Source organism: Myxine glutinosa, chromosome 13 (genome assembly GCF_964187855.1).
Source record: "Myxine glutinosa chromosome 13, kmMyxGlut1.1, whole genome shotgun sequence".
Taxonomy (NCBI): Eukaryota; Metazoa; Chordata; class Myxini; order Myxiniformes; family Myxinidae; genus Myxine; species Myxine glutinosa.
In genome coordinates, this window is record NC_136273.1 from 34762505 (window position 1) to 34788343 (window position 25839).

Consider the following 25839-nt stretch of genomic DNA (forward strand, 5'->3'; position numbering starts at 1 on the left):
GAGCAAGGCCGGGGACGACGTCGGGTGGGAATTTACCGTTAGGTTTCCCGGGAGGATCTGCGGAACATCTTGTAGGGTCCCCGATCCTGTGAGGGAGGTGATGGAAGCAGAAAGTTGCTCCATCTTCGTGGACTCAAACGAACTGGAACCTAAAAGTGCCATTAAACATGATTACCTGCTGGGCAACCAAAGGAGGAGAGCTTTCAAAATGGTCTCGATGAATAGGTACAACTTCGCAATGAATGAAAACCGGAATGTGATCAATAAAGCAACACGACCAGCAGCTTACTAGATTCTCTGTGTCGTTGAGAGGCCTCGGGAGTCTTCGACGAATCCCTGCAGGTGCAATGACGGGACAGAGGTAGTTTGGAAATGAGATGTCCAAGGTTTTAATGGAAAACTATTTTGTGCCAATAACATAAACCTCAAACGATTCCGACATTCTTTGGACTTCACTCCACACTCTAATGGCCGGTATGGTACAGATAGCGAATTACAAACAAAAATGAGTTCTAAGCGTTGATACATAAAGATCAGTCCCTTTAATTAAGAGTAATACATACACAAGCATAGTTGAAGAGGATGAAGGGTGCGGCCACCCCCTCCCTCTCTCTTGCGGCCCCCCTCTATCGCCCCCAATAGTTTGGGCGTTACGCAGGATTGAGGTTCACTAGGCAACTTCAATAATTAATTTGGTAAGTACAATAATTAGTACAGGCCTCGGTGAGTTATATGAATCGATGGTTAACCGGTTAACAATGGTTAATAACACCACTGGGCCTGGTGTTGGCTTGATAGTTATGCCGGTTGACATGGGATCCTGGGGTCCTGAGTTTGAGTCCCGTTCGGCTGTTGAATTAACACCGGGTGGGGTTGACTCAACCCGTCATTCCTCCGAGGTCGGAGAAATGAGTAACAAAATGGCTGCATGCGATAACACTACCTTGGAGACCAAAATGACGATCCAGGAATCGCTTCACTTTGGAGAGATGTTTTTGTGCAAACCTCAAATTGCAGTTACAGAATTTCACAGGCAGTCACAGGCAGTGGGGTCCCATTCCGCAAGGCCTCGGAAACTAAAAGGTCCCGAGTTATGTTAATGGGAAAATGACCGAGAATGATAAATTGATTTAAAAAATAGTCGCTAGTAGTACGAATCATTTCTCGGCTCCATGATCTCCGCTTTCCAAGGCCTTTCCCAACGCTTGGGATTTTGACCTCGGTGTTGCTTGGTAAACGTGGAACACCTAACCGTCCTGACATTCCCACATGAACCTTGCCTGAGGAGTCGAGAGACGAATAGTTCCACCTGGGGAGCGGTCTTCGACTGCAGGATGATGTCGTACACATCCTCGAACGAAGCACCCTGCAGGGACTGCCCGTTCCACTCTAACACCTCATCTCCTGAGGACACACAGCCCACACAAGGATTATTTGATGGGTATTAAGAGCTTTCGCTTGAAAGTTATTTACCTTGTGATACCGTTGCAGGTGCCTGTTAAAAGTGGTCCAGTGATTATGGGATCCAATATCTCAGGGTACAATCATGTACAAAGACCGTGAATGAAACTATCTATATATTACGTACAAAATTACAGAGATATTGATCCCCTATCGTCATTTCCACCCTGCACTGACGACCCAAACTTTTTCCCCTTTCCTCCCCTCCTATAAACTCCCCAATCATCCCCTTTCCACAAATTTATTTTCTCAATTAACTTCCCCCTGCACAGATACCATGTGGATGTTCCCAAAGGTGAATCAATAGGGGATATTGGGTTGGATATTGTTGCATTCTTATCTGAATTGCTCACGATGTGGATAATCCGGATTCAAACCTCATACATCATGTGTTTGTCCATTCTCTACTAATGTCCCTGACATATATGTAAAAGTACATTGGTGTCTATCAATGTCTTTGTCCTGCATGTTATTTATGTACAAGTTCCACAACGAGCCTTGGCTATTTGTAAAATAAAACAAAAATAAAGTCGTGCAGGTCAGGAAGGTCAAGGTCATGTGACTGGGCAATCCAGGATCATCAATGTGGGTTGACATTGGTGGTGGGCGATGAATGAATGAAATGTCACATGGGCAAAGCTGCGAAGGAAACTAGCTTGTGTTAGCAAATATATTTAATTTCGCATTTGGGAATCGTATGGAGAGAAAGCATGGAAAGCATCCCTCTTAAAATTGTATGGAAGGTGAAGACGGAGGGGGGAGGGAGGGGTAAGGGGGGGGAAGGGTAAAGAAAGGGGGAGGGGTAAGGTGAGGCTGGCGTTGGGGAGAGGTGGTGAGGTTAGGACAGGGTACAGAGGGATGTGATGACTGGGATGGGGTTGGGGTAAGTCGAGGATGGGGTTTCGGGGGAAAGTGAGGGCGGGATTTGGGGGGAAGGCGAGGGAATGGATTGGGGAGGGGAGGAAGACGAGGGCAACGTTTGGGAGGGAAGGCAAGGACGGGGTTTGAGGGAAAGGTGAGGCCAGAGTTGGGAAAGGTTACTGCGCACCCTCTCAGGGTTTTAATTCCGTGTAAGTGAGTGTCGGGTGGTAACTCATGGTAAAGTACTGTATAAGATGAAAGAGAGCAGGCCTTACATTTGGAAGCATACCTGCCTGCAGGCGGCCTACAATTTCTGCTAAGCTGCCCTTCTTCACCTTTGTGATGAAGGCGCCGAGTCTGCCAGCCTCCGTCATCCTGCCACCTACGACCTGCACACAGACAGCCCTGCCTGTGACCTGTTTGGATACTTGTGACAACAACACAAGGTGTTTCAGACTCCACACACACATGCTTAGTGATAATGGTGGTGCGTACAAATACCTTAAGGCCTAAAACAACACCAGAATCATGTGGCATGGTGCCATCCTTCAAACGCTTGTTCAGCACCACCCTGCCCAGCAGGCGGTCGCCCTCTTGAGATGGAGTCCAGACCACGGGCTGCAGCAGGTAGAGAAAGGTGTTCCACCACTACAGGAATAACTCACGAAGCATATACAAATCGTCCAATGAGGTCAGAATTACGGACATCGAAGATGGTTACTTCATACAATGTGTGACATGCACATCGGTCTGTAAAGCAGAGCTATGTGTTACAATTGCCTCTCACGAGATTAAAAATAAAACTTGCGAGTTCATCAAAATAGATACTGTGGTTAATTATTCCCTGCTGCATGTGCCACTGATAGTTGGAGTTAAATAGTTTCACCACGTACCGATATCGACCACCATGTCAATGCATTCATCATAGTACTGTCATGCTTGGGATTTACCGCCAACACTACCAGAGGCGTTCTCTTACATCGACATTCAAGGAAACTTAGACACGGGAGGAGGCCGTTTGGTCCATCATGCCTGTACTTCACCCACGTTCCGCACCTTTACATATACACAGTACATGCGTATAATCGCAATATGCTACAGTAAAAGAAAAATACGCCGCAGTTTCTAAGGTGCACAATAAGCCACTCGAGAGGATGGAGTCGGTAAACGCTGTCTGGGCAAGCTAAGTGAAAGTACAAGGGATTATAGGGAGATGAGTCTTATACAGTACCTTCAGAAAGTATTCACACCCCTTGACCTTTTCACATTTTATTGTGTTACAGCCTGAATTTAAAATGGGTTGAATCGAGATTTTTTTTGCAATGATCCACACATAACACCCCATAATGTCAAAGTGGAATTTGGTTCTTAGATTTTTTTTTACAAATAAATGTAAAATGAAAAGCTGAAATGTCTTGAGTCAATAAGTATTCAACCCCTTTGCTATGACACTCCAAATTTAGCTCAGGTGCATGCAATTTACTTTGATTAACCTAGAGATGCCTCTATAACTTGATGCGAGTCCACCTGTGGCCAATTCAATTGATCGGACATGATTTAGAAAGAAACACCTTTCTATATAAGGTCCCACAGTTGACAGTTCATGTCCGAGCAGTAACTCTACCATTAAGTCCAAGGAATTGTCCGTAGAACTCTGAGATACAATTGTGAAGGGGCATAAAACTGGGGAAGGGTATAAAACAATTTCTAGAGTGTTGAAACTTCCCAAGAGTACAGTGAGCTCCATCATTAGGAAATCGAAATACTATGGAACTACCCAGACTCTTCCTAGAGCTGGCCGTCCGACCAAACAGAGCAATCGGGCAAGAAGGATCTTGATCATGCAGGAAGGTGACCAAGAGCCCAATGACCACTCTGACAGAACTACATAGTTCCTGGGCTGAAATGGGAGAACCTGCCAGAAGGACAACAGCAGTCTCTGCAGCACTTCACAAATCTAGGCTTTATGGGAGAGTGGCCAGACAGAAACCACTCATGAGAAAAAGGCACATGACAGCACGTCTGGAGTTTGCAAAAAGACACGTGAAAGACTCTGAGAGCAGGAGGCAAAATATCCTGTGGTCTGAAGAGACGAAAATTGAACACAAAGGACTACCACACACAGCTCATCACCCATCTAACACCATCCCTACCGTGAAGCATGGTGGTGGCAGCATCATGCTATGGGGATGCTTTTTGTTCCCTATATCCTTATTGGGAGGATAAAAGTAAAATAAAAACATTGCCTCAAACAGGGAGCCATGATTATCATGGGGCCCGCAAGGCTAACCCCCGCTCTAGCGGGTAAAATGGCCTTAAAACGATCATTCATTCATTCATCCTTATTGGGAGACTTGTAAGGTAAGTGGGAACAATGAATGGAGCCAAATGCAGGTACATTCTCGAGGAGAACCTGCTTCAGAGTGCAAAAGTGTGCATTGGAATTGCACATCACGTGCCATTGGAAAAGTGCATTGGAATTTCCCGCGATGAAGCTAACTCCGAGGGCCTTTCACTCACTCACCGCAGGCAGGTAGGTGGTCTTTCTGTCTTCTACCGAATCCACTCCAGCCTCGCCCCCCCTGCTCTATCTGTGCTCTGTCCCCCAAATATTCCTACAGGTCGCACAAGATCTGCCAGCAACCCTCTGATGGTTAAACTGCCAAAATCTCGGCTCTCTGCTCACCTTCACTCTTTCATTCCTCTTTTCTCCCGCCTCTGGAACAAACTCCCTCGTTCTCTTCAATCCCACTCATCCCTCCAGGTCTTTAAGACAGCTGTTCACCACCATCTCTTATCTTCCCCCATGCAAAACCTTGATATTTTCTACCCCCGATAATTCACCCCAGATCCACTTTTTGGAAATTCCAATTTCTTTTCTGGAAGTCCTCGCAGTGTCCATATGTTTTATACCTCTCCCACCTCCCCCCAAGCCCTCTCCCTCCCACAGGTCTCTCGATGTCCCTGCTCTCAAATGTTGTGTTTGTGTCCTTCTCCCTCTCTCCCCATCTTGTCTACTGCTACCCTTATTATATGTTTTATGTGTCGGTTTGACTTTTTGTGTGATTAATGTTCGCACTTTCACGAACCTCGATTTTGTATTAAAAAAAAAAAAAAAAAAAAAAGACCTTAGACTGTGGTGAATATTTATGTTCCAACAGGACAATGACCCCAATCATACAGACAAAGCAACACTGGAATTGCTTCAGAACAAGAACGTGAAAGTCATTGGGTGGCCCAGCCAAAGCCCAGACTTGAATAATAATAATAATAATAATACATTTATTTTATATAGCGCTTTTCAAGAAGCCCAAAGGCGCTTTGACAGAGTACAAAAAAACAAGTACAAAAAGACAAAAATCAATAGGTAAATTATCAAAGCAAAAGGAAGGAGAAGGAGAAGAGATAGTCAGGGGTTAAATGCTGTGGGTTAAATGTTGAATGCAGTGTTGAACAGGTGGGTCTTTAGTGATGTTTTGAATGTGGTGAGTGAGGAGGAGTCTCTGATGGTGTGAGGTAGTGAGTTCCAGAGGGTGGGAGCAGCGATGGAGAAGGCCCTGTCCCCCCAGGATCTGAATTTGGTCCGCATAGGGGGGGGGGGGGGCGTCAGGAGGTTGGTACCAGCAGAGTGGAGGTTGCGGGTGGGAGTGTGTCTGGAGAGGAGGTCAGTCAGGTAGGATGGGGCCAGGTTATGGAGGGCTTTGTAGGTCAAGAGGAGGATTTTGTACTGGATTCTCTGGGGGATGGGGAGCCAGTGAAGCTTGTAAAGGACGGGGGTGATGTGGTCACGGGTCCGGGAATGGGTGAGTAGATGGGCAGTGGAGTTCTGAATGTATTGGAGTTTATTGGTGATTATTGAGGGCGAACAAAAGAGGAGGCTGTTGCAGTAGTCAAGACGGGAGGTGATGAAGGCGTGGATGAGGGTTTCTGCAGCCGTGGAAGAGAGGGATGGACGGAGACGGGCGATGTTTTTCAGGTGAAAGAAGGCTGTCTTTGTGATCTGTTTAGTGTATTTGTCGAAGGAGAGGGTTTGGTCAAAGATGATGCCAAGATTCCGGATGTGAGGGGAGGTGGATACTGGGAAACCGTCGATGTTGAGGGCAAAGTTATGGGTGGACTTGGTGAGCGTTTTTGGGCCAATGATGATTATTTCAGATTTATCACAGTTAAGTTTGAGGAAGTTAATTTGAAGCCAGGATTTTATTTCAGTGATGCAGTTTGTCAGGATAGAGTGGGTGGCGGTGGAGATGGACTTGGTGGAGATGAAAAGCTGGATGTCATCGGCGAAGCAGTGGAATTGGAGACCATGACGGCGGATTAAGTGACCAAGGGGGGACAGGTACAGGATGAAGAGGAGGGGGCCAAGAACTGAACCTTGGGGGACACCTTGGGGGAGGGGAGCAGTGGGGGATTTGCAGTTATTGATGGAGATGAACTGGCGTCTGTCGGAGAGGTATGATTTGATCCAAGAGAGGGCAGTGCCGGTAATGTTAAAGGTGGTTTCAAGTCGGGTGAGGAGGATGGTGTGATTGATGGTGTCAAAGGCGGCGCTGAGGTCGAGGAGGATGAGAATGTTGAGGTTGCCAGCGTCAGAGGAGAGGAGAAGGTCGTTGGTGATTTTGAGGAGAGCAGTTTCAGTACTGTGGTTGGAGCGGAATCCGGATTGGAATGTTTCATACAGGTTATTGGCAGAGAGGTGATGTTTGAGTTGAGTGGCTACAGCACGTTCCAAAACTTTTGACAGAAAGGGTAGGTTGGAGATGGGTCTGAAGTTGTTTAGGGTGTCAGGGCTGAGTCCAGGTTTTTTCAGAATGGGGGTAACAGCAGCAATTTTGAGGGATGGTGGATGGTGAATTTGAGGGATGAATCCCATTGAGAATCTGTGGAAAGACTTAAAGATTACTGTTTACTGATGCTCCCCATCCAACTTGACAGAGCTTGAGCAAATCTGCAAGGAAGAGTGGGAGAAACTCTCCAAATCCAGATGTGCAAAGCTGATAAAGATATACCCAAGAAGACTCAAACCTGTAATCGCTGCCAATCGCACTTCTATGGGGTATTGACTCAGGGGGTTGAATGCTTAAGTAAATTAGATATTTCTAATTTACATAAGTATTACAAGAAATTATTATTATTATTAAATTATTATAAAATATTATATTCACAATAAATGATTGTAATTTATTTTCAATACATTTGTAAAAATTTCTGAAAACTGTTTTCACTTTATCATGATGGGGTATTTTGTGTAGCTCGGTGACAAAAAAATCTCAATTTAACCCATTTAAAATTCATGCTGTAACAACAAAATATGAAAAAGGCAAGGGGTGTGAATACTTTCTGAAGGCACTGTAAATATGTGAATAAAAACACATTATCAGACAAGTCACATGTTCTCACCGCACTGCTGTGAGTAAGTTCAGAAAAGCTGGAATGCCGTTGGCCACGTAGATAGGTGTCTTTATCTGCATATGACACATGACACTCATTGATACAATCATCTCATTTCTTAATTTCAGTCAATCATTTGGCTCTTCAATACAGCCCAAATAGAGATAAAACAATAATAGCAACTTATACTGATAATATTAATGTGTGATGATAGAGCACAAATACCACATCTTGGCAACTGGTGCGCGGTCTCGCTTCTTGACAACTGGCACCCGCCCACGCTTCTCAGCGACCAGTCACACCTGCCAGCGACCTATACCACTCCCCCTCTACCCCTGTGCCCAGCATCCGTTCTCGGTCCCTCTTCACCTACTCTTGAGCCCCTCCACACTCTGCACCCACCCTCTGCCCCTCCACACGCTGCAGCCACTCTTGGCCAGCACCCACTCTGTCCTTCTGCACCCGGCACCTACTCTCGGCCCCTCTGTGCCAGGCACCCACTCTCGGCCCCTCTGCGCCTGGCACCCACTCTCGGCCCCTCTGCGCCCGGCACCCACTCTCGGCCCCTCTGCGCCCGGCACCCACTCTCGGCCCCTCTGCGCCCGGCACCCACTCTCGGCCCCTCTGTGCCCGGCACCTACCCTCAGCCCCTCCGCACCCTGCAGCCACTCTCGGCCGGCACCTACTCAGTCCCTCCACACCCATCACCTACTCTCGGCCCCTCCGCGCCCGGCACCCACTCTCGGCCCCTCCGCGCCCGGAACCCACTCTCGGCCCCTCCGCGCCCGGCACCCACTCTCGGCTCCTCCGCGCCCGGCACCCACTCTCGGCCCCTCCACGCCCGGCACCCACTCTCGGCCCCTCCGTGCCCGGCACCCACTCTCGGCCCCTCCGCGCCCGGCACCCACTCTCGGCCCCTCCGCGCCCGTCACCCACTCTCGGCCCCTGTTGAAGAGCCATTCAATGCATAGCACAGCATATGTTCCTACCCCTGTCACTGATGCCCTCAATTTCTGGCTCCTCATCAGGACAACTGCTGTATTCTGGCGTGGATGGAGATTCCTCTGTGCTGGAGGTTGAGCGGTGTCGGGAATATTTCCCACATATGGCATGCTCCACAGCTAGCTGTCCCCCTTCAGGTAGATCTGAGCTCATAGATGCACTTCGGACACTTTGAACCTCATCTTGATACCTCGCACTTAACCGAGTGGTGGGATATAAATTGCGTACTGCAGGACATGCATCGAGTCTACCAGTGCTGGGTAGAGTCCTGTGGTGTTTGGGTGGGCTATTGCCTGTGGCCTGGTAATGGCCAGAGCTCCTGGTTCTGGCAAGCGTGCCGTGCTCTTTTCTAGGCGTGGTCCACGGCTCTGACCATCGTACCGATGGGCGGCTTACACGCACGTGTCCCTCCGGTGCAGATTCAAGGCCATCGGAGAGCTCTGTGAGGGGAATACATGCGTCACTGTGTCGCCGTTCATGGCGTGCCCGCGACACCTGCGCCTGGATGCGCATCTGGTGTTCATATGGTTGGAGCGTCACAGGGTAGCGTGCCAGGTTTGGGTCACTGCAATATCGATTCTGCAGCTCCTTGTCACGGCAGTCCAGCCTCTCTTCCAAATTCGAACCGACGCTATGCTCGACCGCTTGCCAAGCTTTTCCACACGTTTCTGGTCTTCCATTGGGTTGCTTGCTCCGTCTTTCTGTGGTTTTCCTGGCAAGGACGTGGGTCGGATGTTCATCCATGGTGGTGTTTCTGTTCAACATAGATGCTGAACTCCTTAGCCTAGGAACAAACAACGCAAGCGCCAGTAACAACAATTAAGCCTACAATATTACATAATGATTCTTGAATACAAAACCATAACTGCTGAAGCAAATCACACTCAGTCAGAAGTCGAGGCACTCACCAATTCATTACGACTGATGCTCTACAACACAAACTTGTCTTTTGTACAGTTGTTTAGTAAACGTGAAAAAGAAAGCATGAGGCTAGGTCAACATTTGGCCTTTGCTGGACATCAATTTCCCTTTACTTCATACTATTTACACTCGAGATGTGATAAAGCAGCACAGAACTGTTTTATGAACCTCAATTTTTTAGCGAAAGAAGTGAACAAGATGGCGTCATGCTAATTGGAAGCAACGAGGAGGAGGGGGGGTCGGGGGGGTGGTGTTAGAGAGAAGAAATACAGGGAAATGATGGAGCAGTGCAAGATCTTCCTGTGTCCATGGATTTCCATCTTGGATCAAAGAGAGTTAGCAGGCCTGGCCTAACACCAACAGAGTGATTATGATGAGTAGCGTCATGGCCAAAGGTCTTTCTCATGAAAAATAGAGTAAGGTAGGGGAGGTGCAACGCAGTGACAAGTCCCCATGCAGATGCCTGCTCGCTTTTCCACAACAGGGGACAAACTAACAGGGCAGCAGTGGTACAGAGAGCTCAATGAGCAACGATCTGATGGGATTTGGTTATCAGGGCCAAAGTGTGGATCATCCAAAATGGCATTTAGCCAGTGGATTGTAAGAAAGAAAGTAAAGTAAGGAAGTCATAAGTAATTTCTTAAATTTTTTGTATAAATACAAGTATACTTCTTATGTTTCAGCTTGACATACTGCAAAACCTTTGCATACAACTGAACGAGGACAATAAGTACCGTATTTCCATCCAAGGATCAGAAGGTGTGTCGCTTGTACTAACCTGTCAGCGACAGCAATTTCTGGCTGCGGTACCATTGCACTTCCATCATGACTGAGGACCTTGCGAGTGTGTCGACCCTTGCGTGGACGACCGACAACGCTCGGCATCGTGCCCGGCACTTCCTCCTGCTCCACTCCAGGCCCATCTTGGAGTTCCTCTTCCCCAGAGAACCATGCTCCCGATTGAGTTAGGATGTCCTGTTGTTTGCGGCACAGGTTGCATACCCAGGTGACCTGTTGAGACAGGATGGCACAAACTGCATTCCACGACGGCAAAGAAAGGCCAGAATCACGCTTTGCAAGAGGCACGGAATAGCCCTGAGCCGCACTCCGTGAAGGCAACGAATGGCATGAAGAACGTGGAGATGAACTTTCTAATTAACAGATCAAAAAAAATGTGCTTGAACTGTTAAAAGCCAAAATTCAATTAGTGCTTCCTTTTACAAAACGAACAAAGCAATTTCAGGCACACAAACCACTGCCTCACTATCCCGCTTCATAAATATTAACTACCTGGGTTTTGTGGCAAACCATTTGCAAATCTCATCTTAAACAGGATGTACGATCCATTTAAGTCATTTTAATTGAAACCTGAAAAATACAATGTCGATTATCCACCTTAAACCAATCAATAACACCTTCAGATAAGAAAGACGACTGCCAAGGAGATACTTGTGGTCCAAATGGCACGAGAGTACCGCCAAGGGACTTCAATGTACTTGCACGTAGAACAAATAATAAATCAATCGATCAATGAATGAATCCACGGCCTTTCGATGTAAACAATACACAAGGAAACGGCGGAGTCGATCATCACAAAGCAGGTGCGGCCAAAATGGAGGAGGAATCGAGCGTCAACAGAATGGAAGGTGAGTGAAGTCTCTCGAGATCGAAAATGACAAAAACCATCACTTTCGAGACGAGCTTTGTTTCACCGTTTATAGGTGTTGGAAATCAGGGAAATGTTGGTTCACCATTTAACTTTTTTTTTCTTTTTTCATTTATTAGCACTTTGATTGTGTGTGTCAACTTTTTGATGCAAGTTCTTAAACAAACTTAATTGTTTTTTTGTCTTGTAATGGCATTCCGGGATCTTTAAAATCCTTCTTCTTCTCCATCTGTTCCCTTTATTGGGGGTGAAGTCGAACGGTACTAACTTCTGCCCTGCATTGACCATGATACTTACTCCACCACTTCTTATCACTCACAAAGCACCCCCACTTTAATGATGTCTCTCTTCACACAATCCTCTCATCTCAACCGCGGTCCCTCAACCTATCTGCTCTCTTTGCCATTCTCAATCACCCCATCAGGCTTATTTCCACACCAATATTCTCCGTCAGTTCATCCATTCTCCATCTATCGGCCCTCTTCACTCCCGCAATCCTCCTGCCCAGTTTTTCTCGCAGACCTGCAGCCTCTGTTACTCCTCTGTAAATGCTACCATCTCCAGACCGTAAAGGAAGGCCGGCGTTACACACGACATCAGAACCTTCCTTTTCAATTTCCTTTATATTCTTCTGTCTGCCATTACTCCCTCCACCCCTCTCCACATACTCGCACGCACCTGAATCCTCTTCCGCACCTCTGCCTCTGACCTATCATCCCCGGTGACTGTTCCCCTCAGATACTCAAACCTATTTCCCTGTCTGATCTCCTTCCCCTCTAACCTCATAATCATTGACTTTCTCTACTGCCCAATGCACATCATCTCAGTCTTCTCCATGCTCATATGAACAGTCCCAAATGTCTCCTTCCACTCCCCCAGTACTTCCTGCATCTCCCGCTTACTCTCCGTCACAACAGCCAGATATGGTCCAGATACAAGGTCCTCCCTAGAACACCCCTCATATTTCCCTTCCTGCTTACCAGCTCCATCACCATGATAAACAGGAGTGGGCTGAGAGCGCTTCCCTGACTCAAACTGATTATCACACTGAACTCCTCTGACATCCCAAGACCAACCAAAACTCTTCCCTTCGTTCCCTTTGTACATCCCTTCAACCAAAACAACATCTGCTTCCAGCACTCCCATCCATCTCAGTGTCGCAATCACCATCTCTCTCGGGACAACGTCATAGGACTTCTCCAGGTCCACAAATCCCAAAGCCATTTCACCTTGCACCTCCAACCTGTTCTCCACCAGCTGCCTCAGCGTGAACATCCCCATCCATAGTCCCCTACCCTTGTTGCTCATTACCGAATTCCATCTACATGCTCTTCGTTATCCTCCTGTCCAGAATCATCTGCAGTACTTTCACGAGATGACTTAGGAGCATAATACCTCTGTACTTCTCTTGAACATCTGATATTGAACATCCCCCTTCCCCTTCCATATCAGCAAAATTAACCCTGTCCTCCAATCTTCTTCATTCTCTTCAATGTTGTCTACAGCTCCTGCTCAGTGATCTCCACCAAGTCCACTTTCCCCTCTACATAACACGGAAGCACCAGGTCACCATTGCTTTCTCCCCAGTTCAACAGCTCCTTGAAATATCCTTACCTTACCTACAAAACTTCCCCCTCCCTGTCACTAGCATCTGCCACCATCCTTAATCACTGCCCCCCCCCCCCCCCACCCCTTCAGGTCACCGCCGATCCCCACCAGTACTATCCTCCGACTTGTAGATGTTGGAGTTGGTCACAAGCCAATTTATCTTCCTCTTCCATATTCATATTCCTTATCCACAGCTCTCCTTGCTGCTTTCTTCTTTTCCACATTGTGCAGCAACCCTGTATCTATCCTTGATTTTCTTTTTCTTTTTATCCTCTTCCAAACTTTCCCACAACCTTCTCTACTTCCTCCGTCCACCATAGAGTACCTGGTTTCTATCCCCAAACGATGCACCCATCCCTGACGTCCTCCAACACAACACTTCTGCAATTCCCCGAAACACCTCTCTGTACTTCTTACACTCCTCCTCCAAACCTCCAGCTTCTTCCCCAAGTTCTTCATACCCGGCCCTCAGCATCTCCTTGTACTATATGGTGAAGTTGTCCCTACACTTTCCCTACTTTATAATCTTCAACCCCTGCTCTTAATTTCCTTCCTTTTCTTCATTCGTACATTAAACATCACAGGCTTGCGCTGTTTATCTATGTTTATAAATACAGCATACACACTCATGGAAGGACTGGAGAGGGATTTTGAGCAGTGGACAAGCACATGCTGAAAGCATGGAAAGACAAGGCTCAGACAGACAAACAGGAATGAAAGGGCCATGAACCGATGAAGAAATAAGTGGTTCAGAAGGATTACGAGGGGGGGAGGGGGGGGAGAGAGGGGAAACATAGATTCAAAGAGAATATAACATGTCATAAGTTCTTTAAAATAAATAAAATAAAACTTCTAAGATATGTGATGAACATGTAATCAGAGTTCCATAATATCTTATTATGAGCAACCAAATGATCCTTTGGTTAGGATTAAAATCGGGGACATTGCGGACCAGCATGAAATGGCAGTGGGCCACCATCTTAAATCTGGAGGTTAAAAACAGGTCTCTTTGCTTTGGACTTTCTTCAAGGTTTGTCATTTGTCCAATACTGCACCAGCTTTCCTGAGGGAGTGCGTTCACAAATCAAACTGCCCTCCTCTTCCTTTATTGGCAGGGAATTGCATCAACGACAAAGTGGTCCTGATCAAAATGCAACGCCTATCCAGCTGTCCCATCTATTTACACCGGTTTATAGATATGAAAAATATAAACACTTCTCCTAACACCCTCCTTCCCTCACCCCTAAGGCACCAAAAAGGTTCTGCTAAAAGTGAAAACATGGTCTCCTAATGGTCCACCCATCAACTCGGCAGAAACTTATAAATACATGTCCCTGAGCACATCAGAACCGAGCGGTGTCTCTCAGTCCCACACTACCCGTCCACACACTACTACTAAAGCCAGAAGTACAAGGACAGCGTATGGCCGACGTGGATTTTTTCCTGATTATTCGAGCATGTAAAAAATAACAATTTATTGCCAAAACAGTGAAATTACATTGTCTACACAAATAAGCCGATGAAGGAAGACATCAACGCTGGGCAGAGTAGGCTGGGTAAAACAAAGATGGTGGACAAAGTTACATGTGCTGTTCAAACACGTGCAGGCCCTGTGAAGAAGATCTTGCACAGAGTGGAGACATCCTTGGTCCCTTCACTAAAGAAATTTCATAAATTCAAGTTTTGGCCACAAACCAAATGGCAACAGCATTGTGGAACCTTGACCGTTCAATTTGTGCGATATTTATCAAACAGCAGGGGTACCTGGGGGTTGCCCGGTGCTGCTCTAATCATGTTGGCTGAAACGCTTCCATACACCCACTAAGGAATGGGGTCAGGTATCATTTACGATTACCTTTCACATACCTACAAAGGCTTAGGCATTCCAGAGCAATTTTATAAGAGAAATAAATAAATAAAAACCAATTTTATTTTTTCAAAATTTTCAAATAATCGTTTGGCCGAAAACACTCCCAGGCACTCACTGATGAAACGCTGAAAGTTTAACGAAAACCCGTGTGCCCTCTCTGAGAAAAATGGTGACACGCACGCACGCAGACACATCTCTCCTATAGTTAAAGAAGAGGTAAATGCATACCGCTGCAGTGACTTAAATGCAGAGAGACAAGCACATGTAGACAAAGACAAAGGCATTTTCAAGAACAACAAGAATAACTATTATTAAGATCAACACGCAGACCATGGCCAGGGGTGCTGTCACATCTGGGGGGCATTAGCTTTACAAATTATGAAAACATCGAAGGAAGTGTCCGAAATGCCTGTGCATCTGTCCCAAAGGTTTTCTATATGGTCGACATCATGGAACTACCACATCAATTGGATAGCATGTAGGTTTTTCAGGGGAATAAATAGCTTGAGAAATATATTAAGTCTCACTAACTTGTGCATTTTCAAGAATAACTAGAAGGGCACTCGGTAGAGCGCAAACCTCCACCAGGCTGAACAGTTTATGGTTTGTATCCCACTGATGGGCCGGATCTGGATTCGGACCTGAACCAAAATCTAATCGGCTTGTTCTTGTCACCAAACCAACCCGTCCACAACTTTTATAAATATCATGTTACATATCACTTTTCGCCCGAGCTCTCAATGTTGAAGAATCACTTAAAAAATTAAATAATCATCGTATCTGAATCCATATTCAGATCTTCACCAAAATTGAATCGATTATTCCTCATTAGACACACAACCAGTCCACCAAGTTTCGTCCAAATCCATTCATAACTTTTTGAGATATCCTGCTATATGTCGGTTTTGGCCCTATCTCCCAATGGTGAAGAACCACTTAAAAAATTCGACTAGCCGGATCCGAATCCAGATGTTCACCAAAATCTAACCATTTTGTCCTTCTCACATACGCAACCTCTCTGTCAAATTTTGTCCGAATCCGGAAACAACTTTTTGAGATACCTTGTTCACAGACAAGACAGACAGACACGGGTGAAAACATAACCTCCATCTACCTTCGGAGGCGGAGGTAAAAATCCGCATCAACCTTGACCAATCTACCCTCGTGTTGTGAGAAATTTTAATCCAACTACAAACTGCCTGGACCTCTGGCATTACTTTGATTCAAACCTTCATCAAAACCTGGCACAAAACAAAATGTTGAACTTATTAATAATTACATGTCACGGTAGCACAAAGTAAAAAAAAAAAAAAAAAGGGGGAAAAAGGAGCAAATCCAGGATACCAATCGAGCAAAGTGCAAAACCGCAGACGGGAACAATGTGTCCCATTTAAAGGAGGTGAACACACCCACAAACGCGACAATCAACTGTGCAGCCAATCAGAGCGAGCGATTGTGACGACGTAACAATTGGCAAATCATCAACCGCTCTGTTCATGTTAAAGCCATAATAGTGTAGCAGCATAGCAAACCTGTTGTGCATTTTGTGATACAAGCACCAAATTTGGCACAAATGTACATTAATATGTTGCGAACATTTTCAGATATTGGGCCACTTGAAATTCCGTAATTTTTTTTTTCAAATTTTTTCAAATTTCGTAATTTCAAATTTTTCGGGTGACACCGTCACAATTTCGGTCTTCGAGGCCGGCCGATATAGTGGGGCGGCTTAGCCCAAATATTCAAAAGAATTGTGCATTTTGTGATACAAGCACCAAATTTGGCACAAATGTACATTAATATGTTGCGAACATTGTGTGGTCAGCAATGAAGACGAGAGTCTGAATTACATGTATGCAAAAGACCTTGTGAACCAGTGAAGCAAATACACGGGTAAGCATGAATTAAATCTAGGGCATGATATAATTTCCATGATGTTTACCTCTACACTCAATGGTGGAAGGAGGTAATGTTTTGATCCCAGCTTGTCTGTATGTCTGTTTGTCTGTTAGTCCACAAAATTCCAGACAAAGCTTGTAGTAGTGGTAGTTGTAGTTGTAGTGGTAGTGGTGACAACAGAAATTGTTATATAGAACTGAACTTATATTATTATTATATGCAGAAAATAACTTCATTTCTATATGCCCTGCAGTGGACAGGTTAATTGGTTTATGCACTGAAGGGGTCACCCTGGTGTGCACTGCTGTGTTCTGCCTCACTGAGTTGTTCAGGTATGATGTACTCAGCACAAGCTTCCGGTCGGCCCGGAGGTGGGGGTGCGGGGCCTGTCACGGAACGTCAAAACAAACGGCCTGCCGGGGCCGCCCAAAAGTCGGGCGTGAGGGGCGCGTCCACTAATGGAACGCCTCTCGCTTCCCAGATCGAGGGCCACGTGGTCAGGAGAACCTCGTCCCTTCCGGTCACACTTTGCCTATCGGCCGGCCTCGAAGACCGAAATTGTGACGGTGTCACCCGAAAAATTTGAAATTACGAAATTTGAAAAAATTTGAAAATAAAAATTACGGAATTTCAAGTGGCCCAATATCTGAAAATGTTCGCAACATATTAATGTACATTTGTGCCAAATTTGGTGCTTGTATCACAAAATGCACAATTCTTTTGAATATTTGGGCTAAGCCGCCCCACTATAAACACAAGGGATCCTTCTTGTTTTCATGATAGTACTGTACACGGTGCCAGGATAAAAGGCCGTGGAAACAAAAAGAGCCTTCAAAAGACCTCTCCTGAGAGGAATGGAGAGCATTTGAGGGTGGTTAGGGGTGAGGGAGGAATTCTTGGGAATGAAAAGGGAGGATGAAGGGGAGAGAGGAAAATAAAATATAATATCTAACCACTTTGTCCTCCTGTGGTGAAGCATCCAGGGACAGAGGCAGGAAAGTGAAACAGCCAGGGAAAGGGTTAAAAGAGAGAATGAAACACCAGTTAGTTCCGTTTATCTAATTGGTGAAGGAAAATAGAAAAATAACTACACTCGTCATGTGACGCTCTCCAAGGAAGAGGAATCACAAGAAATAAATAAATAATGCTCACCAGTTCCGTTCCAATTCCGTTTCTGCCCAAAGACTTTTACTCTAACATCCGTTTGCTATGAATGAATGAATTTCATTCATTCATTCATTCATTCATCCGTTTGCTTGTATTTGTTCAAGACCCTTGTCTACCCGCTTCCATCCCTATATCACTTTGCTTTACCCACTTTGCTTTGTTCTGGTGTTTATCATACGTGAACGAGCGTGTGCTCGGCTCGGGTGAAAAAGGTCATGGTCTGAAGGCACACCTTGCTGGAACGAAGGGACACCCTCCCGCCGCAACGGGGACAAAAGGTAACCCTGCAGTAGGTGCACGTGCGTCCGCAGCCATTTGTGAACTTGGACCTGCGGCAGATCCCGCACGTGACGCTCTCCCCACGATCCCCGTCTCCGTCCTCCTCGGGGGGTTTCGGCTCGTCGCCCATCCTTCGGATTTCCTCCTTGTAGGCCTCAAACTGGTTGTGAAGCTTCCTGCGCATCGACCACAGACAGTTAACGAATCACCGTCCGAGGAACCGAGTCACGCCGTGCGGCCTGCGAACAGATCACCGAACATTTACAACATGCAGTGGCTGTCTGTAGACCGTGGTGACGTCGGGTTGTTTTACCCGACCGATACCTGCTTTCCTGACGGAAAGGCTCGAATTAGTACGACAGGAACAAGTGAATCTGAAAACTGGCGACACGCGGATAATAAGGCAAGGTGCAACTTAAATTCTCTGAGGAATAATGGCCGACCGCCTCCACGCCACAAATCCAGCTGAGGAGGACGATGAAGGCACAACTTGCACAACATCAAGTAGCATGTTAGACATTTTGGAGATGGGACAAAATTCTGGTCTAGTGTCCGGTTATGTGTCGGTGTGTGTGTGTGTCCACATCTATATATATGTCCGCTTCAACTACTTGTCCAATCGATGCCACACACAGAGGGACTCTCCAGGGAGAATATTGTATTGATAATTCTCACATCACAGATGTCAGAATTTTTCATCATAGATGATTCATCATAGACATTTTTTTTTTTTTTAAATTCCAACTTCTTCCCTGGAAGTTCTTGCAGTGTTCATATGTTTTATACCTCACCCACCTCCCCCCAAGCCCTCTCCCTCCCATATTTCTCCCGATGTCCCTGCTCTCAAATGTTGTGTTTGTGTCCTTCCCCCTCTCTCCCCATCTTGTCTGCCGCTCCCCTTATTTTTTGTGTTTTGTGTGTCGCTTTGACTTTTTGTGTGATTAATGTTAGCTCTTTCACGAGCCTCGACCTTGTATACAAAAAATATATATTTTAAAAAATCATAAGGTCACATGGTATGGCAGCCAAATTAGATTAAAAGGGAAAAATATGTACATAATTTTCTCTGAAACCACTGAACAAACAAAAATGAAACTTGGCACATTATCAACTCGCCATGCGGTGTGTAAGTAGGGTGATAATGATGACATCATCGATGAAACGGTATTTCAGCCATAATTGGTTTAATTAATTCTTTTCCAAAAAATCTGAAACTTTATATTTTATATATCTGATCTAAGACCTGATGTGAGTGACGAATTAAACTTGTGATGTCAACAATGCCAATAAACTACGTGGCATAATATAGTCCATAACAGCAGTGGGCCATAATACCAGCATGTCTGATTAACGATTTTTTTTTTTTTTTTTTTTTTTTTTTTTTTTTTTTGTATACAAGATCGAGGCTCGTGAAAGAGCGAACATTAATTACACAGAAAGACAAACCGACACATAAAACATATAACATAGGGAGCGGTAGACAAGATGGGGAGAGAGGGGGAAGGACACAAACACAACATTTGAGAGCAGGGACCGAGAGACATGGAGACATCGAGAGATCTGAGAGAGGGCGAGGGCTTTGGGGGGGGGCGGGCGTGGGAAGGGGGCAGTGGGAGAGGTATAAAACATATGGACACTGCCAGGACTTCCAGGAAAGAAGTTGGAATTTCAAACAAGGTGGATCTGGGGTGAATTAGCGGGGGTAGAAAAGATCAAGGTTTTGGATGGGGGAAGATAAGAGATGGTGGTGAACAGCTGTTTTAAAGACCTGGAGGGAGGAGTGGGATTGAAGGGAGTGAGGGAGTTTGTTCCAGAGGCGGGAGAAAAGAGGAATGAAAGAGTGAAGGTGAGCGGAGAACCGAGATTTCGGCAGTTTAACCATCAGAGGGTTGCTGGCAGATCTTGTGCGACCTGTAGGAATATTTGGGGGACAGAGCACAGAGAGAGCTGGGGGTGCAAGGCCGGAGAGGAGTCGGTAGAAGACAGAAAGACCACCTACCTGCCTGCGGTGAGTGAGTGAAAGGCCCTCAGAGATAGCTTCATCGCGGGAGATTCCAATAATTCTGAAAGCTTTGGTTTCAACAGCGTGAAGCCGAGCTAGGTGTGAGGCAGGAGCACCGGCCCATAGGGGAGAACAGTATTCCATTGAGCTGCGGATGAAAGCCTTGTATGTGGTGAGGAGCTCAGGTGTGCCGAGGAAGGACTTCGCACGACGGAGGATGCCCAGTCGGCGACTGGCTTTGGAGGCCAGCTTGGAAATGTGGTTTTCCCAAGAAAGATCATGGCAGATAGTGAGACCCAAAATCTTGAGCGACAGAACTTCTTGGAGAGGATTGTTGAGAAAGTAGATGGGAGGGTTGTCCAGTCGATCTTTTCGGAGAGACATAGTAAGAGTGTGAGATTTGTCAGGATTGAAAGACATGTTCCACTTGTTTGACCAGTCTGTGATTTTGTCCAGGTCTTCAGAGAGTGAGGAGGCAGCAGACTGCCGATCTGAGGGAAGAGGAATGGAGCGGCAGAGAGTGGAGTCATCAGCAAAGAGATAGAGAGGATTTTCGAGAGAGTCAGAGAGATCATTGATGAAGACCAGAAAAAGCACGGGGCCCAGAACACTGCCTTGGGGAACTCCAGCCTGAACAGGAAGAGGAGATGAGAGAAACCCATTCAGGGCCACACGTTGACGACGACTAGAGAGGAAGTCCGCCAGCCATGCGTGGAGATTTCCATGGATACCAAAGGAGGAGAGTTTGGTGAGCAGAGCGGGGTGCCAGACCGTGTCGAAGGCACGTGATATGTCGAGGGAGACAGCTCTAATTTCCTGTTTGGCATTGAGGACCTCCATCCATTGTTGAGACAGCAGAAGCAGCATGTCCAGAGTAGAGTGACCTGGTCTGAAACCAAATTGATGATCAGAGATCAAGCCATTGGAGAAGAGGAAAGATTTCATATCAGAAGCAATGATGGATTCCATGACTTTGCTGATAATTGGGAGAAGGCTGATTGGTCTGTAGTTGCTAGGATCTGTTTTTGCACCTTTTTTGTGCAAAGCGGTGATGTTGGCTGATTTCCAAGCAGATGGCAGTTGACCTTGAGCAAAAGAGAGGGTGAAGAGAACAGAGAGAGGGTGAGATAGAGCAGCAGAGCAGGATTTTAGGACCCGTGGGCTGATGCCGTCGGGTCCAGTTGCAGAATCAGAGTCGAGGGTTGACAGAAACTTTTCCACCTTGTCAGGAGGAAAGGACACGGAGTCCAGGAGCAGCAGGGTACGACTGGGTATGGTGGGTACAGAGAGGGATGGGTTTGGGACACAAGATTTAGAGGCAAACACAGAGTTGAGGCATTCAGCTTTTTCACGTGCGGAGTCAGCTGTGTAGCCGTTTGAGGTAAGGGAGGGGATGGAGGGGGAACAAACACCAGAAACGGATTTGACCAGACGCCACCAGGATTTGGAAGAGGGAGACAGATAAGAGAGTTCGGTCTTGAGAACGGAGAGATATTGTTTCCTGGCTCTCCTGAGGGTGGACACACACTTGTTTCGGGCTTTGTGAAAGGAAATGAGATTTCCTTCCGTTGGATTTGCTTTCCAGGAGACGAAGGCAAGTTGTTTCTGGGCAACAGCCTCACCACAAGATTCCGTGTACCATGGACGGGAGGAAGGGTATGACAACTGAAGACGAGATGGGATAAATCTGTGCATGAGAGAGAGCAATTTACTTTGGAAGAATTCCCAGGATGAGTTGATGTCAGAGGTGGTAGAGATGGGAGACCAGTCCAGATGATTGATGGCTGCTTGAAGACCGTGCCAGTTGGCCTGAGTGAAATGCCAGACTCGTCGACGCTGAGCAGGCTCCCTGAGGATGGTCAGAGAGATGTCCACTTTAACGATGGTATTTTTGTTCAGACTGAGTGCGCGGGTGCACTCCACGAGTGCCGTTCTGGTTACCTCGTGCCACCGAAGGTTATGTTCTCACCACGGTCTGTCTGTGCGCACGATATCTCAAAAAGCTATGGACCGATTCGGAGAAAACTCGGTGGACAGATTGGGTGTGCGACAAGGATGAAATGATTAGACTTTGGTGAAGATCCAGATCCGGAAAAGAGAATTTTTGAATTTTCAAATGATTCTTCACCACAGAGAGATGGGCACAAAGATGATGTGCAGTGTAGCACAATATTTCAAAAAGTTATGGACGAGTTATGATAAAACTTGGTGGACGAGTTGGTTAGGTGACAAGAACAAGCCGATTCGATTTTGGTTCAGGTCCGAATCCAGATCCGGCCCATCAGTGGGATACAAAACAAACTGTTCAGCCTGGTGAAGGTGTGCGCTCTACCGAGTGCTGTTCTCGTTTCCAAATGCATTTGGTCCCTGAAGAACGTTGTATTTGCAATTTAGGTTGGTAAAGTTGTAAGCCGTGTTGGTTGTTTGTGTCCAATCAAACGTGAAAGCACATATAAGCAACAGTTTAAAAATAATATGTGCGTACACACACATCTATAATAATAATACGCTTATTACTTGGCAAAAAGAAAAAGAAAAAGGTCACTCCGGTTTGTTTGTGTGTTTGTCTGTCGGCTCACTTATACTTGCCTACAGGTCACAATTTGAAACCGATCTTCACGAACCTTCACCAAATGGTAGGGTTTGTGGTTCGACAAAATCCTATATATTTTTTTAGCTCAAAAGGTCAACATAGGCCAAAGGTCAACCACTTTTTTCAAATTTCTAAAATCCTCCATTTTCATCCGATTAACTTGAAATTTGAATAGGATTTACATATCGGCTAACTCATTTAAACAACCTACTATTTTTGAGATCAGCATAGGCCAAAAGTTCAACATAGGCCAAAGGTCAACAACAATTTCACATTTCTAAAATCCTCAATTTTCATCCGATTGACTTGAAATTTGAAAAGAATTTACATATCAGCTTACTGAATTCAACCACCAACTATTTTTGAGATCAGCATAGGCCAAAAGGTCAACATAGGCCAAAGATCAACAACAATTTCACATTTCTAAAATCCTCAATTTTCATCCGATTGACTTGAAATTTGAATGGGATTCACATATCAGCTAACTGAATTCAACCACCAACTATTTTTGAGATCAGGTTAGGCCAAAACGTCAACATAGGCCAAAGGTCAACAACAATTTCACATTTCTAAAATCCTCAATTTTCATCCGAATGACTTGAAATTTGAATGGGATTTACATATCGGCTAACTGAATTCAACCACCAACTATTTTTGAGATCAGGTTAGGCCAAAGCTCAACAACAATTTCACATTTCTAAAATCCTCAATTTTCATCCGAATGACTTGAAATTTGAATGGGATTTACATATCGGCTAACTGAATTCAACCACCAACTATTTTTGAGATCAGGTTAGGCCAAAGCTCAACAACAATTTCACATTTCTAAAATCTTCAATTTTCATCTGATTGACTTGAAATTTGAATAGGATTTTCATTTCAGCTAATTGAATTCAACCACCAACTATTTTTGAGATCAGCAAAGGCCAAAAGGTCAACAACAATTTCAAATTTCTTGAAATTTCAACAATTTCAACAACAATTTCAACAATTTCAAAAGGTATTGGAAAGGGTGTAGGAGAAGAGGATAAGGAAGAAAGTCAAGATCGACGAAATGCAGTTTGGATTTATGCCAGGAAGAGGAACGACAGACGCGCTTTTTATTGTGAGGCAGTTGCAGGAGAAGTACATGGAGAAGACGAAGAAGTTGTTTCTTATCTCATAATAGGAAAATATGTATATACAGTGTGTATACATATTTGTCCCATGTATAAATATATATCTTACACTATAGTTGAAATGGCATCACCATGGAATCACCAATCCCACAATCCCCCTTCCCCTCCTGCAGAGAGAAGAATCAATGTCCAGTCTAGGCATTTCTGGCTCCCTGGCTATAATTGGCACAGGGTTGAATCTTTCTAGGGGTTGTACTGGTAGGCTGTCCCATAAGGAAGCACGTACTGCTGCTAGCACCTCAGGACCCTTACAGCGTTGGTGTGGCATCGGGATTAATGGTGGCTTTTCCATTTAGGTGGTAAAAGGTGTGTGTGTGTGTGTGTGTGTGTGTGTGTGTGTGTGTGTGTGTGTGTGTGTGCACAGGGTGAGTCAAAAGTCCGGAAATATAGGGAGAAGAAAAAAATGCTAAAAAATAAATCGTTGAAAGAGGAAAAAAATGTAACATTAGTCCCATTTTTCCAGACTTTTGACTCACCCTTTATAATCACGGCACTCGGTGGAGCACATGCCTCCACCAGGCTGAATAGTTTATGTTTAGTATCCCACTGATCGGCCGCATCTGGATCCGCACCAAAACCAAAATCTAATCGGCTTGTTTTCTCGCCTATCCAACTCGTCCATAACTTTTGCAAGTATCACGCTATATATCGTTTTTGGTCCCATCTCCAAATTGTGAAGAATGACTTAAATTTTTTAGTATCCGGATTCAGATTTTCACCAAAATCGAACCAATTAGTTATTGTCACACACCCAACATGTCTACCACGTTTTGTCATAACCCGTCCAAACCGTTTTGAGATACCGTGCTATATATCCGTTTTTGGCCCGATCTCTCAATGGTGATGAATCACTTTTAAAATGCTTGTATCCATATCTGCATCCGGATCTACCAAAATCTAATCATTTCGTCCATGTCACAAGCACAAACTGTCCACCGAAGTTCATCCAAATCCGTCCACAACTTTGAGATATCCTGCTCACAGACAAACAAACAAAAACAAAATGGTGAATACATAAGCTCCATCCACCTTGGGTGACAGATGTAAACATGGTACGAGCCTATTGGTGGTTCATTTCTCTAAAATACAGTTTGTACCATACCACATGGACTGATTTATGGAACAATTTAAAATTAATTCAATGCATTTGTGGCGATTTAAAATATGAATAATAATATGAATTTGACAGGAATATGAAGAATAATAATGACAGGTTTCACTGAAATAGCACGTGGACCTATTTTTGGCTCTTCTCATTAAAATATACGACCTATGGGGTACTTGCAGTGCATTTCTTTCAAACATAAACTAATTCACAGGCCTACGTTGTTCTTGACGAATAAACTCATATGTATGAACGTATAGACGAGTGTGTACAGACAAGTCCAACTATAAACAGAGCTGTTATGAATGTGTAAAAGAGCAAATGTAAATTGTACAGCAAACTCGTCATTGGACAAAAGGAGCAGAAGGATATTTTATCATGGATAAACATAAATTTTAACCATGTGAGCAAAAGGCTTGAGTAAAGTGTAGAGAAGGAAAGCGGAAAACTGGACACAAAACAAACTCAACCAATTATTTTCATTCTCATATTTTGGATTACTTAACTTGTTTTGGAAATGACATGGAATCCAGTACTTTGAGGGGTCTTGTAAAATGAACAAATAAATTGCTTTTTGAAAAATATCAATGATGTACACGTCAGAGCACGGTATGAAACAAGGATCGGGGCAGACCAGAGAGGTCATATATGGACTTGGGGTGGACCCGAGAGGCCGCAGTTAGATTTGCAGTGGACCCGAGAGGCCGCAGTTGGACTCGGGGTGGACACCAGAGGCCGCAGCTGGACTCGGGGCGGACCCGAGAGGCAGCAGCTGAACTCGGGGAGGACCCGAGAGGCCGCAGCTGGACTCCGGGCGGACCCGAGAGGCCGCAGCT

At 45.4% G+C, this 25839-nt stretch overlaps 1 protein-coding gene across 1 annotated transcript in view; it reads right to left on the reverse strand.

Moving 5' to 3' along the window:
• The window catches only part of LOC137438833 (regulating synaptic membrane exocytosis protein 2), a 63679-nt gene that overhangs the window by 35115 nt on the left and 2725 nt on the right, over positions 1-25839 (reverse strand). The window contains exons 2-10 of the mRNA XM_068134227.2: positions 18079-18301; positions 10415-10647; positions 8703-9499; positions 7723-7787; positions 2824-2940; positions 2612-2711; positions 1281-1404; positions 290-336; positions 37-149 (exon numbers count right to left, since the gene is read on the reverse strand). Coding sequence (XP_067990328.2) covers positions 37-149; positions 290-336; positions 1281-1404; positions 2612-2711; positions 2824-2940; positions 7723-7787; positions 8703-9499; positions 10415-10647; positions 18079-18301 — 1819 coding nt within the window. The remainder of the gene's footprint in view (positions 1-36; positions 150-289; positions 337-1280; positions 1405-2611; positions 2712-2823; positions 2941-7722; positions 7788-8702; positions 9500-10414; positions 10648-18078; positions 18302-25839) is intronic.